Below are 18,819 nucleotides of genomic sequence, written 5' to 3' on the forward strand. Positions count from 1 at the left end.
TCATTTGAGGAATTTGCATGGGGTGGAAATGCTTACTTTTTAATAGAACCTACAGGAGCAAATTCTCTACCTTGCCCAAGTAGAACTGAAGTGTTGCAGAGGTGGGGGCAGAACAGGGAGTCAGTTGTAGTTCCCTGATCCTCAGTCACTTCATTCAGGCACATGTTGAAGTTGGCCAGGAGTCACTGTAACGTATCGGTGCAGGATTGGGCATACAGCTACACCTATAAGGGAAAACAATAACTTATTTTAAGGTTAGAAAATTATCTTTCTCATAATAAGATTTTTGAATAGTGCACAAAAAGAGACCTATTTTCATAAATACAGTTCTACAATTGGTAAATTGCAATTAATTTGGTTTCGTATGTTTAGTATGACTGAAAAGTGAGTGTCCTGAAATGACCTAATTTATATTTAACCAGAGGGAGTCATCAGACCTGTAACTGTGTATTTTTATAATCTCAGTCAGTTCTCTCTGAAATAGGAGTAATGAGGCTTTTCCCAGGACCCGTGTTATTTCCTCCTACAGTTAGATTCTTCTATGAGAAACTGAAATGAAAAGGAAAATTTCATAAAGACACAAGAACACATTTTAATTAAAGAATCCTTGAAAAGTTGAGTCCAGTGGTATATTATTTCTGCTGATGAATGAAAGATTGGATTGTCAAGTACTGATGACCGTTTCCATAAAACGTTTTCCCTTGGTCTTGTCAGTGGAAAGTGTAGGGTGTTTATATCTTTATTTCCTGGAAAAGTAGAGAATCTGAATTATCCACGGGTTAAAAAGAATAAATACTGCTGTGACTGAGTTTTCCTGGTCAGTTATTGAATGAAACCTTGTCCTTGAGATGAAGACATTCAGCTGACTTATTACACTGGTCTACAATTTTTGAGAAGTCGTCTGCTTCAGAGATAAAATATGCTATTTATTATGTATTTTGATGTGCTGAATTCAAATATGATAATTAAAACAACTGATTGGCTACTGTTTCTAAGATATTTAAGATTTTACATTTTATGTCTATGTATATTGTGTAGATAGTAGGGTTTTAATCATAAATTGTAAACCTAGGTCTTTTCATGTGTTTATGGTTGCTTTACATGATAATATTTCACCTGTCCTGTTTATGTAACACTTGAAAAATCAGCAAAAGGGTTCTATAAATAAAATTTATTATGAAACAAAAGGCAAAAAACTATTATGTACATAGTTTAGTCCTAGTCAGTGTCTACTCGGTGCTTCTTGGCTTGTCTCTTGTATTCATTAAATGGAGCATCTCTTGTCACTGTCCAGCAATAGTCTGCAAGCATTGATGGGCTCCATTTGCCCTGATAGCGTTTCTCCATTGTTGCAATGTCCTGGTGAAAAAGCTCGCCGTGCTCGTCGCTCACTGCTCCGCAGTTCGGTGGAAAAAAAATCTAGATGAGAGTGCAAAAAATGTATCTTTAGTGACATATTGAAACCAAGGCATTTGTATGCCTTGAGGAGGTTTTCCACCAACAACCTGTAGTTGTCTGCCTTGTTGTTTCCGAGAAAATTTATTGCCACTAACTGGAAGGCTTTCCATGCCGTCTTTTCCTTGCCACGCAGAGCATGGTCAAATGCATCATCTCGAAGAAGTTCACGAATCTGAGGACCAACAAAGACACCTTCCTTTATCTTAGCTTCACTTAACCTTGGAAATTTTCCACAGAGGTACTTGAAAGCTGCTTGTGTTTTGTCAATGGCCTTGACAAAGTTCTTCATCAGACCCAGCTTGATGTGTCAGGGTGGTAACAAAATCTTCCTTGATTCAACAAGTGGTGGATGCTGAAGACTTTTCCTCCCAGGCTCCAATGACTGTCAGAGTGGCCAATCTTTCTTGATGTAGTGGGAATCTCTTGCACGACTATCCCATTCGCAGAGAAAATAGCAGTACTTGGTGTATCCAGTCTGCAGACCAAGCAAAAGAGCAACAACCTTCAAATTGTCACAAAGCTGCCACTGATGTTGGTCCTAGTTTACGCACCTCAAAAGTTGTTTCATGTTGTCATAGGTTTCCTTCGTATGGACTGCATGACCAACTGGAATTGATGGCAAAACATTGCCATTATGCAGTAAAACAGCTTTAAGACTCGTCTTCGATGAATCAATGAACAGTCTCCACTCATCTGGATCGTGAACGATGTTGAGGGCTGCCATCACACCATCGATGTTGTTGCAGGCTACAAGATCACCTTCCATGAAGAAGAATGGGACAAGATCCTTTTGATGGTCACGGAACATGGAAACCCTAACATCACCTGCCAGGAGATTCCACTGCTGTAGTCTGGAGCCCAACAGCTCTGCCTTACTCTTGGGTAGTTCCAAATCCCTGATAAGGTCATTCAGTTCACCTTGTGTTATGAGGTGTGGTTCAGAGGAGGAGGATGGGAGAAAATGTGAGTCCTGTGACATTGATGGTTCAGGACCAGAAGTTTCATCCTCTTCCTCGTCTGACTCAAGTGAGAATAATTCTGGTGCATCAGGGACCGGCAGTCCTCCTCCGTGGGGTACTGGGCGTATAGCTGATGGAATGTTTGGATAACGCACAGTCCACTTTTTCTTCTTTGACCCACCTTTTCCAACTGGAGGCACCACGCAGAAGTAACAATTGCTGGTATGATCTGTTGGCTCTCTCCAAATCATTGGCACTGCAAAAGGCATAGATTTCCTTTTCCTGTTCAACCACTGGACAGGATTTGTTGCACAAGTGTTGCAGCATATGTGTGGGGCCTACCTCTTGTCCTGATCTCCAATTTTGCAGCCAAAATAAAGGTGATAGGCTTTCTTAACCATAGTGGTTATACTGCACTTTTGTGATGCAAAAGTCACTTCACCACAAACATAGCAGAAGTTATCTGCACTGTTCACACAAGTACGAGGCATCTCTGCTCACTTTGGCTAAACAGAAATGTGTCCCTTTGCAAAATCAAACACTGACAAATAAGAGAGCATGACACTGTATGATATAGGGCAATTTGTTCAGCAGAGTGATGTAAGCTTCGTTATGATTGCATCATGCATGACTTCTAGGAATAACATGATGTAATTCATATCATGTATGATGCAATACCAACTTCAGATTGCATCATTCATTGTTTTGCCTAAAAAGCAAGTACTGTCCAAACCCAGTCATAGATTTATTCATAGATCCAGTCAAAGATGTATTTTAGTCATTTCTGGTTTAAATTGAGATCCCTTCCCTTTATAACTCACTTATCCTCCGCCATTTCCAAGTCAAGGGTCATATATACTGACCCAGTAGCATATCTTGAAAACTAGAGCCAATCAACAATTTTAAGCATCATTTTTGTTCTCAGTGACCCAGAATTAGTAAAGTTTGACTACATTTATTTCAGAAGCATTTTGGCTGTAGAGCAGTGTTACAGGGAAGGTTTGGTGATTCCCTACTGAAATGCTAGTATTTAAATATCTTCGATTGCAGTGTTGTTGTGGCTGCGTTGGTCCCAGAATATTAGAGAGAGAAGGTGGGTGAGGCAATATCTTTCATTGGACCAACTTCTGTTGGGGGGAGAAACAAGCTTTCAAGCTACACACTCTCCTTTTCAGGTCTGGGAAAGGTACTAGGAATGTCACAACTAAATACAAGATTGAACAGATGATTTAGCCTAAGTAATTAGTGCACATTCCAAGGACTATTCAAGGTGAAGTGGCCTGTTTAACACACCTGTAATCATAGGATGAAAAGGGGGGTTAGTGGATTATAGGTTGTCATAAACCATAAATCCAGTGTCTTCATTAAGACCATGATTTTTTGTGTCTAGCATAGTTATGAATTTAAGCTCTCAGACTCATCTTTTGAAAGGGCTGTGTAGATTTCCTTTGAGGTATAGAGTCATTGCTTTGTGAAAAGTGTTCACCCACCTCTTCAAAATGAGGCTTTTACTACATCTGTACTATTCATGGAGATATTGAGGCTTAATTCACGAGTGTTTGTAAAATGCTTCCTCAGATGGAATTGAAAAGTAGTCCTCTGTTACAATGAATCTATAAATAATTTAATACTTTGTTCTGTTGAGTTGGATAGCATGTGTATTAACTTTAGTGAATGTTGCAATTTTCATTGCAATTTTGTTCTTGAATGGGTTCTCCCACAGTTTACTATTTATACACCCCTCACATAGTCCAACATGGATGCATTGATTTTAATAGCTGCTATTCACTGATAATGTGAAGGTTAACTGTCCTTAGACAAATACACCTATACCCCAATATAACGCTGTCCTCTGGAGCCAAAAAGAACTTACCGTGTTATAGGTGAAACTGCGTTATATTGAACTTGCTTTGATCCACCAGAGCGCGCAGCCCCGCCCCCCCGGAGCGCTGCTTTACCGTGTTATATCCGAATTCGTGTTAGATCGGGTCGCGTTATATTGGGGTAGAGGTGTAGTGTCCCCAAACATCAACTGCACGCACCAGCACTTGTAGCCAAAGTATGGCAGATTCATTCATGTATATGTTGAAGGAAGAGGAAAAAGGAGCTTTTTGCCCCTCCCCCTTACAATAAGTCTGCACTGAGGTGAGGTACAAGTTGTCCATATTTACAAAGCATTTCAGTTAACCTTGGATAATTTATTCAATTTCTGATTTATAACTTGCATTTTAGGATTAATAGAAATATGTTTAAAGTACTTGTTTGGAACATAACTGTACAGATTTGAACTGGTTATTGGTACTTTATATATAGTGTTTGAGCTATACAATAACTGAAAGGAAATATCTGAATTACTTCACTCATCTTGTAAATTATTTATACCATATACTTTTGCAAACCTATGGTTATATATTTGCATACCTGAGAATAAACTGTCACCATTCTTTAGATACATTTAATCTAAAAAAATCTAACTAATCATGATTGTGATTAAATCTGTTTACAATATCTCCTGTGAGACTCATTCCAGGAAAAAAGATTTTTTTTTTTTAATTCCTTTTTTTACAGGAATCAAGAAAAACCACAGGGCCTCTGTATTTATATTTGAATCTGCATCAAACATTCTCCATTTGGAACTGTTGCATGAAGAAATTGTTGCAAAGGGAAAAGTCATTGTAACTTATTTCTGAATGTCTTTTGTTTTAGGTTAAATTTCAAAAGATTCTCCTTGACCCTCTTTTTAAAAAAAAAATTCCACTCATTAAACAAAAAGGGTTTCCTCCCATATATTATTAGTTTTTCCCATTTGAAAAAGTTACTTTGCGAAAACATTATCTTCTTTTTAGTAGTGTAATATTTTACTGGAAAGACAAAATAGAGTGGCTTTGCTAAATAAAATGCAACTAACTTAAAAGCAAGAATGCTAAGATCACAAGTTCTGAGCCTCTTCTCCCTTGTAGCCAAGAAATTAAATGTTTGTCTGAATTTACAAGTGCATACAAGGCAAATATTTCATAGGATATTATAATTATATTCTATTACCTTTAAAAACAGTTACAAATGTCAGCTTCAAAATGTAATAGAAGATTGTAATACTGTTTTTGCCTGTCATTCAGACTATCCCTAAGCACTTTACAAATATTCAGACCTAAAGTTTCACGCATGTTAGCGGGGAAAAAAATAAAATTATGGTTTTTGCCCATGAACATAATGTGCACCCATTTGTGTACACAGTTCTGAAAATGTCTCTTTAAATAAACCTCCTAACACCACTTTAGAGTAGGTAAATATTAGTATATGTTATTTTAAAGATAGATAAACTGGAATAAAAAATTATTGGCAAAATTCATACAGTGGCTGTTTCAAAGCCAGGAATAGAGACTGGAAGTCATGATCACTGTCTTCAGGAGCTAGACTGCACTCTCTTCTTGTAGAGTAATAATTAACTTTTTTTTTTTTTTAATTCTTTAATTATAGGTTGTGTAGTTTCACCCCAAGCTAGGTTGCATCTCATTGACAGAACTCAAAAACTCTAAATTGAAATTCCATAATTGGTAAGACAAAGACAAAAGTGCTTGGTAGCAGTGTGGCAGACAATGTAGATGTAGGCCATGATTTTTAAAAATGAGTGCCTGAAGTTAGGTTCCTGAAGTCATATTTAAGTACTTGATGGGAGATTTTCAAAGGCAAAAATGGCAGTTAGACACCTAATTCCCATTGCAAGTCCCCCATAAGAGCTTCAAGAGGTGTACTGCCTGCCAATCTTGTACTGGAGACTGATGCCCATATCTTGTGCCTTCTTTGTCTATGGGAGACCAACTCTGTAACTAAGGCCATGTCTACACTTACTGGTAGATCAGCGCTGCTGCAATCGATGCAGCGGGTGTCGATTTAGCGGGTCTAGTGAAGACCCGCCAAATAGATGGCAAAGTGCCCTCCGGTCAATTCTTTTACTCCACTAGAACGGGAAGAGTAAGGTAAGTCGACGGGAGAGCGTCTCCCGTTGACGCAGCGTGGTGTCGACACTGCAGTAAATCGACCTAAGCTATGTTGACTCATAACTGGAGTAACGTCACTTAGGTCACCTTACCGCAGTATTGTAGACAAGGCCTAAATGTGTAATTCACCATGCCTTCTCTCACTGCACTAAAAGGAAGAGATACTTGAGCCTCCATGCTCATCTAGTGTCTTGTTGTTTGCAGCTTGGTACACCAGTGAACCCATCAAAGGTACCAAGACCAGCTTCAATGCTGATGTTCTCTGACACAGGACCCAAGAGCCCACTGTGACGGGTTGGATCACAGAAACCCCCTTGGGAGCTGCCACCCGATGTGCAAAGACTACCCCTGCTCCTGTTTTCTCTGCCAGCTCAGGACTCCAGCACCCTGTCTTGCTGAGCCAGACACTCCTGTTTGGCTCCAGACACAGATCCAGGGTCTGAATCACTTGTCCCAAAGCTGCAAGTTTACCTGAAAACAGCTCACAGTAGTGTGCTTGTCTTTAGCACTCAGATGCCCAACTCCCAATGGGGTCTAAACCCAAATAAATCCGTTTTACCCTGCATAAAGCTTATGCAGGGCAAACTCATAAATTGTTCGCCCTCTATAACACTGATAGAGAGATATGCACAGTTGTTTGCTCCCCCAGGTATTAATACATACTCTGTAGAAAGTGATTTTATTAAATACAGACAGTAGGATTTAAGTGGTTCAAAGTAGTAACAGACAGAACAAAGTAAGTCACCAAGCAAAATAAAATAAAATGCGCAGATCTATGCCTAATCAAACTGAATACAGATAATTTCCTCACCAGTTTGAGTGCTTCCTTTTACAGGCTAATCTCCTTTTAGCCTAGGTCCAGCTATCACTCACACCCCCTGTAGTTACTGTCCTTTGTTTCAGTCTCCTTCAAGTATCCTGGGGGAGGGTGGAGAGGCTCCTTCTTTAGCCAGCTGAAGACAAAAATGGAGGGGTCTCCCACAGGTTTAAGTAGACTCTCTCTTGTGGGTGGAGACCCCCCTCCTCCCTCCTATGCAAAGCCCAGCTCCAAGATGGAGTTTTGGAGTCACCTGGGCAAGTCACATGCCCCTGCATGACTCAGTCTTTGCAGGCCGACGCCATTGTCCACATGGCATCTTGCATGTCTCCAGGAAGACTTCTCATGTGGATTGGAGCATTCCAAGATGCATTGTTCCCTAAGTATCTTCTGATCAGGTACTTAACCTGGCGAATTCCTTCCTAAAGAAGCTGACCAAATGCCTCACAAAGCTTACTTAGAAATCAGGCAAGCATACAGCCCATATTCTTAACCTCGAGTAGAAAATGATATATATGTACAAATAGGATGAATAGATATCGTAGATCATAACCCTTACGGAGATATGTTACATGGCACAGGCAGCACAAAACATATTCCAGTTATGTCATACATACATTTATAAGCACCCCCTCCCCATAAAGCCTTATGGGGTACACGGTCACACCATCTTGCCACCTTGGCTTCAGCACCCCCATCTGTCATGAGCCCAAGACTGGAAACTGGGAGTGAATACCTTACCTGACACCACCAACACTGGCCTAATAAAAAGCAGCACCAAAGACCAAACTGACACTATATATACTAAAGTCTTGATGACCTTGGGACTGACTCAGTAGGTGCCCACCTCAGCATCTACTCATTTGGTACCAATAGCCTTGACATTGTCTCTGGACCTATCCCCAGGCCAGATGCCTCTATCTCAGTAAACCAAGTCTATGCAGATGCCCATCAGACTAAAAGGAAGGAGAAGAGGAAGCACAATTCCCCACAAAAGGAACATAACCAAAAGAAAAAGAAGGCCGCACCATCCCCTTCCTCCTTTATATTTTTCAGCCCATGGGGGCCCTGGAGACTCTCAAACAGCACCACTGTCACCTCTTCTCCATGCTTCTCTGTAACCAGACATTTCAGCATTTACTAACTTGGACTTTTCTCCATTTCAGATCCTGGTAATACCTTCAATCCTTCTGCTGGAATGGGTGTCCACCCAGCTATCCACCCAGCTACATTTTTTTCCACAGCTCCACTCTGTGCCTGTATCAACTTCTCTGGTTTCAATCCAGGATTGCCGCCAGCATATCTTCGACCCCTTCAGAGAGAAATCTAGAGAGTCCTCCAACTTGTCCTCAAACCCCTTGCCATCTTCCAGTGCTTCAGATCCAGTTATCATGGAAGTATCTAATGCAGGGCCCACCCCAGCTCCTCATATACCCCTATATACAGGACTCCTTGAAAGTCCTGCTGTAGGCTGAGACACAAGCACCAGCCTCAGGACTTATGCACTCACGGGTGCCCATTTCTCACATGGCACACATGTACTCTTCTTTGACTGCACCAATACTGACCAGATCCCTCAGATTTACAGGAGGATCTGCCTGTATGAGGAATGATATGAAACTTTCAGAGGAAGTATTTGAGTCCTCTTGGGAGAAACATATGAATGGCATCTCACCAGAATATCATATTGATGCTTCACCTGTTTCACCTCCTGAGGAACCTAGACAGTTTCAGGAGCTATTGTGCAAAACATTTCTACTACTACTTGTCCGGCTTTTTAAGTGAGCAAAAGTCGAGCTATTTATGTCTCATTACAGTTATGCCCTATGGAATGCTCTGAGTCCCAATCCAGAATCCTTGATTGAGAAACAGGAGGAGACAATCCTGACCTTGTTCACAAACTGTTGTATACTTGCTAAGCTGCTTACCAGTCAGCGCTGGTATCCAGATCTTTTGCAACTGACCAAAAAGATGCAGCAAGTATGTTGTTTCTCCAAACCTCCTGCATCAACAGGTAGGGACAGTTCTGCATTCCAACCTAGAGGCACTCCACCTTGCAGCATGGAGGAGGATAACCTGCTAACTAATGTGGTCCATTTCTGCTCTGAGTGTTCAGTCCATCTTCCTCCAAACCAGTAGGAGCTCCATGCTGAACAAAAAATGGAAAAGTGTACTATCTGGACCACTGGTAAAGGACTCACTCCATCTCGACTTGGAGTCCTAAAGTACCTTCTACATTTTAAGACACAGGGCTTAATCTTAGCCTGGCTAAAGAGTCATATGAAAACAATATTTACTTATCATAATTACATTAAGGGCAAACTAATCTTCTTTCACCGTACAGTCTTCAGGTTCCTGGAGGGACTGGCAATTGCATTCAGTCCATTAGGAAGCTGCTGACGTGATGGAACCTAAGTCTTGTCTTAACAAACCTGATGAGCCCTTTTTATGTGGATCTTGCACAGGCCTTTCCAAAACATTTATCAATTATAAAGGCTTTTGCCATACCAATTACATCTGCTTAATACTTTGCTGGCCCCTCCACCTTTTAAACTGTAGTCCTGTAGTAGGTCTTAGCCGGGGCTCGACCCTTCCGGGCAGGAGGGGAGCCACACCGACTCACTACTGTGGGAACAAGCAGTCAGTTAGTCCCGAAGCTCCGGCTCTTTGGTGCAGGGCCGGAGCAACCACAGTTAAAGCTCAGGCCCTTGACTGCAGGGGCGGAGCAAACACAGTGAAGCTCAGGCCCTTGACTGTAGGGACTGCGTGAGCCAACAGTTCAGAGCCCAGGCCCTGGATCAGGGCGGGGCAAACACAGGTAAGCTCAGGCCCTTGTTTGCAGGGGCTGAGCGAGCAAATAGTTCAGAGCCCAGGCCCTGGATCAGGGCGGGGCAAACACAGGTAAGCTCAGGCCCTTGTTTGCAGGGGCTGAGCGAGCAAGCAGTTCAGAAGCCCAAGCTAAGGCATGCCTAGGCTTTCTGTAGCCGAGCGTTGGGTGAGGGGGAAACCTGCCACCCGTGAGCAGGGGTGGCAGGGGGGAACGCAGGCCCACCCACTCCACTGCGTTCCAGCCTGGGGCCCTAGCAGCAGTTACTGCCGCTGCTGGTCAGTGGGGTATCCAGACCGCAACACACTGACATAGGCTCACACTCGGTTGCAGCCGGACTGGGGTCGGCTACCCCCGGGCTACTTCCACGATCCCCCTCAAAGCCTACCTCGTTCGTCGTGCCAGGCTCGGGCCAGTCCATCTGCATGGGCTCCTCTCTGCCAGGGCTCGGTGGCAGGTCCGGTAGCTCTGCCGGGAAGTCAGGCCAACGGTCCTCAGGCGGCTCCTCTGGGTAGCAGCAGGGGCGGAGGGGTTCAGGTACAGTCTCACCCTCCGGGTTGGTGGGGTGGGGTTCCCAGGGATTCTCCCAGTGACGGGAGCGGACGGGCTCCGGTGGCTCCTCCTCGTGCCAGCTAGGGTCCAGGCCTCGGTCTTCGGCGGTTTCCTGGCCGGGAGCTCCCGGCCACACGTCTGCTCCCTGTGGTGGCTGGCCGCCGACTGAGCTCTGGCGGCCGGCCTTTATACTTCCTGTCCCGCCCCTTAACTTCCGGGGGGCGGGGACAAGTGGTGGTGGTCCCACCCACTCTGGTGCCTGCACGTGGGCTCCCTCTTCCGGGCAGGAGGGGAGCCACACCGACTCACTACAAGTCCCTAAGGTCAAAGTCACCATGGGGCCCAATCCCAACTTGATACATAAGGTGGTTTGAGATTTCCACCTATCCCAGTTTATTTCCCTCCCCGTATGTTATTCCCCAGGCACCATCCCTACTCAGGGGAAGCATGCCTCTATAGCCTCGAGGTAAAGAGGGTACCCATCCTGCTTTTATCTCAAAAAGATCAAGCCCTTTGTAGATGATCTAATAGGTTATTTGTAGCATATGGTAATAAATGCCAGGGAAAGCTCATTAAACAGAGAATTTCACCCTGAATTAGTAAATGTTTGAAACACTGTTGCATATTAGCTAGGAAAGCAGTATCCCCTGGTTTAAAAATTCATCCCTCAAGTGCCACCGCAGCATCAGTGACATGCTCAAGGCCCTGGTGGAGACTTGCAAAGCAGTAACTTGGATTTAGGTGCACCCTTTCAATAATCACTACTACAGTAACTCCTCACTTAACATTTAGTTATGTTCCTGAAAAATGCGACTTTAAGCGAAATGATGTTATGCAAATCCAATGTCCCCATAAGAATTAATGTAAATGGGGGGGTTAGGTTCCTTACTGCTAAATGATGAATAAGCAATCGGCTGAGCCCTCAAGGGTTAACATGTTAATGTAGCCTCACACTCTACAAGGCAGCAGGAATGGAGGGAGGGGAGAGAGCATGGCAGACATAGACACACACCCTGTGTGTGTGAGAGAGAGAGAGAGAGTGATGTGCATCGCCCCTTTAAGTACGCTGACCCCACTCTAAATACATTGCCTTTTTAAGTAGATCAGCAAGTTGAGACAGCAGCTCCTGCCAGCAAGCACCCTCCGTCTTGAGCCCTGTTCATGTCCGTCTCCGCCCCCCGGCTCTATGGAAATGGGGTAAGCGGGGTGCAGGAGCAGGGGGGAGGGGATTCCCTGACATTAGGGCAGCACATGGCAGTGGGGAGAAGGACAGCCGAACTGCCAGCAATTGATAGCCTGCTGGGCAGCTGCCGCACAGGGAACTTAGGGGAATGGGAAGCTGATGGGGGGCTGTCAGTCCACCCTGGTTCCAAGCCCCCACCAGCTAGCTCCAACGGGCTGCTCTTCCTGCAAGCAGTGGACAAAGCAGGCGGCTGCCAAATGACGTTATAAGGGAGCATTGCACAACTTTAAACGTGCATGTTCTCTAATTGATCAGCAATGAAACAACGTTAACCAGGACAACTTTAAGTGAGGAGTTACTGTACTTTTGTATTTAGCATTGCATTTTGATGGCCAGTTTTGGACAGTCGTGCTACGCTCTATATTTAGCTAAGAACTCCTTGCTCACTGTCCTTCTGGTAGAGCTCTGCTTACTAATCTTCTAAGGATGGAAATGCAAAGAAGAAAGAGAGGTTACTTACCAGGAACTGAAGTTTGAGCATCACTTCTATGTATTCACACCACCCACCCACCATTCCCTAGATCTTTGAGTTCTATGTATCAGGATGTTGTGCTTCGGGGGGAAAAAAACCCGAGGTGGTTGGGAGATACACTCCTTTTTATAGAGTAGAGCAGGGGTGGCCAACCTGTGGCTCCGGAGCCACATGCGGCTCTTCGTAGGTTAATATGCAGCTCCTTGCATAGACACTGACTCTGGGGCTGGAGCTATAGATACTAACTTTCCAATGTGCCAGGGAGTGCTCAGTACTCAACCCCCTGCTCTGTCCCAGGCCCTGCGCCCACTCCACCCCTTCGCCTGAGCCTGCCATGCCTTCGCTCTTCCCCCCACCCCACCAGAGCCTCCTGCGCACTGCATAACAGCTGATCTCAACGGGCGGAAGGCATGGGGAGGGAGCGGGAGGCACTGATTGGTGGGGCTGCCAGTGGGCAGGAGGCGCTGCAGGTTTGAGTGGGTGGAGCTAATGGGGGGCTGTTAACATATTAGTGTGGCTCTTTGTCAATGTACATTGGTGAATTCTGGCTCCTTCTCAGGCTCATATTGGCCGCCCCTGGAGTAGGGTAACAACATCACCCTTGCATGACAGCTTTTGTGTACCTCCCAGCAGACACAGCTTTCAAGGCAGTTCCACAGTTTGACACCTGTGGTGACATATTCCCCTAAAGTGAAGACATGAAGGTGACTCTCAAAGAAGAATAGTTATTGTTAGTAATCTCTCTCCTTAATTCCATTAAATCTGTTATATTCATCCTCTTTATTATATACAGCCTCATTATGAAATATAAGCTCTGTGGCCTCAAGACCTACTTCAGAGAAAGAGACTATGCTGTATTTTATTCTGCAAACCCTTTCCCAATTACTTATTTCTCTTCAAATAATTTATGTAATTTAATAGCTGAAAATTCTTTCTACCCTGAAAAAGAAAACTAGTTGGCTGAGTGTAAACATTGAAGCCAAATAAACAGTTCTGTAAGGTATTTCTCTAGCTCTAATACAAGAGAATGTGCTTTCCTGGGTTGTATGGACAGCTGTTGCAACATTTGTGATGATCTATGAATTTCTGGAAGTTCAGATATGAAGGTAACATTTAATGGAAGGATTATTCCACATGAATAAACATTTACATTATAATAGGGAAGGATGTGCTAAGTTATTCACAAGAAGCTTCTGGTTTTGGCGAAGTTATGATATATTTCTCATGTAAATATTTTGGGATTTTTAAAAAATATTCTATATATAATGTATAAAGTCTGAATGAAATCTGTCTGTCATTAATCTGCATTTTGAATGAACGCCAAGTACATACAGAAGAGTAATGTGTTTTCCAATATATAGACATTTTAATGTACAAAATGATCCCCACAGTGTTCTATTCACAAAAGATTGATAATGATTTTTTTTAAGTGTTTTATACATGGAGAGAAAAATAATGTTCAACATAAAAAGCCCCCAAAGCTTACCAACTTTACAGGAATTCTATAGAATTATACGAATATAAGAATGGCCATACTGGGTCAGACCAGTGGTCCATCTAGCCCAATATGCTGTCTTCCAACAGTAGCCAGTGCCAGATGCTTCAGAGGGAATGAACAGAATAGGACAAATATAGAATGATCCAACCGTGTTGTCCAGTCCCAGCTACTGGCAGACAGTTACTGTAATCAAAGATTGTAAGTCATGTGAGCAATAGCTTTTTACATACATGGTTTAATCTCTCTTACTTATTAGGTAGATTGGTATTCTTTATTTACAAGGCTTTGTTTAGACTGGCTGCTAATATTTTCTTTCTTTGTTTTGCTACATCTGAATAGAATTGGTGGAATTTGGTAAATCTGTGTGGGTATTTTTAAACCACCTGTCACTGTAGTAGCCAATCACTAGCAATTCAGGGTAGTAACAAACTGGACACTCTAAAGATTAATTTTGCACGGTCTTTTGTGGGGGGAAAAGTTGTTAGTTTTCAGAGATCATCTCAAGGATCAGTATCGTGCAAATTGCTCTTATGATAGAGATCTATTCTTATTTTCTTTCTTGGTATCTTGCATGATTGTAATCTTGGAACTGTTTTCTGAACAATAAATTCCAATTCTCATGCAGTGAATTGAATCAATGCATACTTCAGTATCATTTCAAAGGAATGATTTTTATTTTTATTTTTTTAAATATTCTATGTATTTGGGTCCAGTCTGATGCTGTTAGAAAAACCTGTGGTATTTCTGTATTTGAAACATGACAGTTGGTGCCAAACAGTAATTAACTGTCTTAGATTTTAATGCTGTCCTAGAGATTATCATCTAGAAGAATGAATTTTGCCATTCTATATACAGTAGATATTATATGAATCAGAGGTTGTTTCCTCAGTTGACTATTGTATCCAAGAAAATCTTCTATATGGATCTGGTCAGAAGCTCACTGAAGTCAATGAGGGTCTTTCCATTGACTTCAGTGGGCTTTGATTCATGCCCTATATTTGAGTCAGATGTTCTTTTAAATGCACTCAGACTAACAGAAGTTCATCTTGGGCGGGGGGCATAAAAAAGACTTATTTTCAGCCCCACTGTAGTCAATTAAGAAAGCATAAAGCAGATTGTCAAATGGTCTTCGCTTGTGGGGCAGTGTATCCAGGGGCATAGGCACTTGGACTTGCAGAAGGGGGCTTTTGGTAGAGGAGCACAGGCCCTCCCACTACACCGGGCTCCATCCCAGGGCCCTGTTAGAGTGACAAAAGGGTCTGACACCCAGGAGTGCCTTAAGGCTGCCTTCCCTGGGCACGCCCACCACCCTACCATAGTTCAGATCTCACAGTCTATACCAGAAAAGCGTGGAGGGGATCAGCTCACCACTTGGCATTTCTTTGTGGCTGGGCATGGTGTGCTCTCTCCACGTAGGGGTGGTGGCTGCATTCTCTCAGGCCTGGGCCTTCCAGCTAGGTCAGTTCCATCTCTGTCCCCTTCAGCTGTAATCTGTACCCCTGGAGTGGGAGGGATAGCTCAGTGCATTGGCCTGCTAAACCCAGAGTTGTGAGTTCAATCCTTGAGGGAGGCACTTAGGGATCTGGGGCAAAATCAGTACTTGGTCCTGCTAGTGAAGGCAGGGGGCTGGACTCGATGACCTTTTAAGGTCCCTTCCAGTTCTTAAAACAAACAAACAAACAAACAAAAAAAATCACATTTGGTGAATCAACACAAATAAACTGGGTGTAAAGGGAAAATGCCTTCCTCTTTGAGTCTATCAGAAGCAGGTCCTACTTTCCCTCAGAGAGAGACCTTCAGATAGTTGCTGATGGGGAAGATCTTGCTCTCCCTCAGGCCTTTCCTCAGCAGCTGCAAGGTAAAGGTTCTATCTTTTCCCTGGCCTTCCCACAAGTGAGCTGTTGTACTCTCTTTTACTCCTCCTATCATCTGTATGTCTCTTGTAGGTGTGGCAGAGCAGTGCTGGCTGAGCCCAGAGCAGCTCCTTAACCCCTTGTCACCCAGGCTGGAGTTTGTATACACCATCACACTAATAAACAAAATCTACTTATTGTTTCATTTTGAATACTGAGCATTTGTTATTGGAAAAAATAAAAAGTAATATTTTAAGATAGCCTGGCGATAATATCTGAAAATATGACCCTGCAGTGAAAGTTAGAATACATATCATAAATCTATAAATTACATAGGGAGGTTGTGGAATCTCTGTCATTGGAGGTTTTAAAGAACAGGTTAGAAAAATACCTCTCAGGGATGGTCCAGATAGTATGTAATCCTGTCTCTGTGCAGATGACTGGACTAGATGACCATTTGAGTCCCTTCTGGTCCTACATTTTTATGATGCTATACATTAAATATAATCTTTGTGAATTTCACTGCTGGGACAGGTGTTTCCCATTTAGATATGTCTGCTTCACTCAGAACTGTTTTAAGTAAGTTGACAAAGAAATGCCTTCTTGAATGTTTGTGCTGCAGAAATTGCATTTTATTTTGTTATAAAGCAGTCAACATTTTTTGTATTCTCTTCTCCAGATATAAAAATGTCTCATAATACCATTGCAGTTTGAAAATAGATTTCACGCTGATATTAGAGAAACTCATAAATAAAGGATAGTAGATTTCATGCTGTGGAATAATACATTTTAGTATATGTAGTCAAAAAGACTAATCATGCTTAAAGGTAAGCATGTGTTTATGTATTTGCAAGGTGAGGGCTTTATAATCTATATATTTTAACTAGTATAGTGTTATAAATTTATTTCATGTATTTGTTTTTGATCTTATGAAATGTTATTTTTTACTGATACTGTACATGTGATTTCAAGTTACTATAATCATCACTTAAACAGCATGTGCTAAGGTTTACTGATTTGCTAGCCAGTTGTCTTGACAAATACACATGGCATCAATACTTTCCATTAATAACTTTTAGATTCCCATAACAGCTCAGACTTTTTAAAAGGCAAACCGCATCTTGTGCATGCTTTACTTGGTTTCTTGAAAAAAAAACAGATGAAAGGATTATAATTAGAAACAGTGATGACAGATTATATAAGCAGACATAAACTACTTGGTCACTTATTGTCAGCATTCACTGTCTCCTTGAAAAATGTTTTAAATTACAAGAAAATTGGAATAAAGCAGCAATTTTTGCTCTCATCTTCTGACCTTAAAACTGTATGGTGTCTAAATTGGTTGTATACATATGAGTATTTATATTTACTCTCTTTCACATAGATTTATATTCAAATTAAAGTTAGTACACTTTGTTAAATTCCACATATGTATTTAAATGAATACTCAAGTAATTTTGCCATGGCTATGTTCATAGGTTTTGTAAGAATAATTATCTGGGTGGCATAACCCAACTTATTAATATATTTTTTTTATTTTATTTTGTGTACATAAGATTGAGGAAAAATAATAGAAAATTATTAATTTATCAGATATATCTCATGTTACTTGCAGTGCCCTTCATTGCTGCTGGTATTAAGGAACTAATCTGTATGTAGTTTAACCAATTCTAGTTTTTCCATTGGTCATCTAAGCAAAATTCATGTCTAGTTAACAGTGTTTCACCAACTTCTTTTCCTTGTGGTACTACGAGGCTATAGTTGCAATAATATGATTATTTTCTCTTATAGCATCAGAGACTTCTTGAAATGCTGGATACAGAGAAAGAAGTGTTAGTGCAAAAAGTAGAAGCAGCCTTGATGCAACAATCACAAAAACATAAGGTAATGCATTGAGTACATCAAGTGCTTGATCCTATACTACTGAAGTCAATAGGAGCTTTGCCATTTACTTTAATGGGAGTGGGGTCAGGTTCTAAATATTTTGAGTGTTTGAACCAAATTCTATCCACTCCTCATATGCTGTGTTACAACTTTATTTTACATATTATTTGCAGGAAGCCCTGGAAAAATGTTTGGAGGAACAAGAGAATAGAAGTCAAGAAGCTTTGGCAGCTGCTGCTAAGGTAATTCTAGTTAAATAGTAGATATACAACATAAATACCACGCATTTCATTCAGGAGTGTCATGTTCAGGAATTGGGCTCTGATTCAAAAACTAGATCCATGAAAGTCCAGTTCCACTAAATATATATCATTTCAACTATGTTTAAAAGGGGTCATAATTATACAAATCATGAGGACTCCTACGAGATTTAGAGGCTATCATGGAAATCTGCTAACTGCTGATGCAAAATGTAATTTCTTATATTCTACTAATGAAAATAGCACTAGTATTAATTTGCCTATGTGTGAGTTAATAGTCTAATAGATACATCCTTAGTAGAAAATTTCTAAAAGCATTGTCAAAATATTTCATTCAATTAAATTTAGTCAATTTAAACTGTCCTAAGTGATTCAATATATATTGTTTTTAATAAAAAAAATAAATTTCACCTTTTCTGTCTGATTTGTTTAGTGCTTTTCATTCATGAATGCCTTGGACACAGTAAAATTATTATTCGATGAGGGAATTAGGTGATAATTGTCTAGGCTATATTTGCATATCAAATCTTGGTATATAATCCAGCACAAAAGTCAGGTAACATTATGTACAGAATAATTACTGTACCTATCTTTTAAGACTCTGGGAAAATCTGTAACACCATATGTCAAGGAACAAACAGGCACAATTGATTTGACCCCACTCTATTACAGGATCAAAAACATCTGGTTTTCTCCAATGAAAACTGTGATCCACATATGTAATTTGTCTTCTGGTTGATAGTGGTATATCTGTGGCTAGTTGTCAACTTTCTTGAATCTCAAGGCTGTGGAACTTAATGTTTGGGTCTGGAAGGTTAATAAGACTGTCTTGAACACCTGTGCCTTTATCCCACTCTTAGGCCACTTCTTTTTCTTCATACTTAAAATAAATATATCTTTCCCTATATCTTTAAATTATTTTAAGTTAAATTCGTTAGCAGATTGTTAACCTCTTTAGAATTGTTACCCGTTAGCTACGTTTGAAGCTTCTTTTTTCT

General features: G+C 41.5%; 1 protein-coding gene across 9 annotated transcripts in view; it reads left to right on the forward strand.

Moving 5' to 3' along the window:
- Positions 1–18,819, forward strand: part of CCDC91 (coiled-coil domain containing 91) — a 348,558-nt gene that overhangs the window by 213,485 nt on the left and 116,254 nt on the right. For all 9 annotated transcript variants that reach the window (XM_054038852.1, XM_054038884.1, XM_054038837.1 and 6 more), the window contains 2 exons: positions 17,469–17,561; positions 17,735–17,803. In XM_054038852.1, the coding sequence (XP_053894827.1) occupies positions 17,469–17,561; positions 17,735–17,803 (162 nt within the window). The remainder of the gene's footprint in view (positions 1–17,468; positions 17,562–17,734; positions 17,804–18,819) is intronic.

This window comes from Malaclemys terrapin, chromosome 1, assembly GCF_027887155.1.
Source record: "Malaclemys terrapin pileata isolate rMalTer1 chromosome 1, rMalTer1.hap1, whole genome shotgun sequence".
NCBI lineage: Eukaryota > Metazoa > Chordata > Testudines > Emydidae > Malaclemys > Malaclemys terrapin.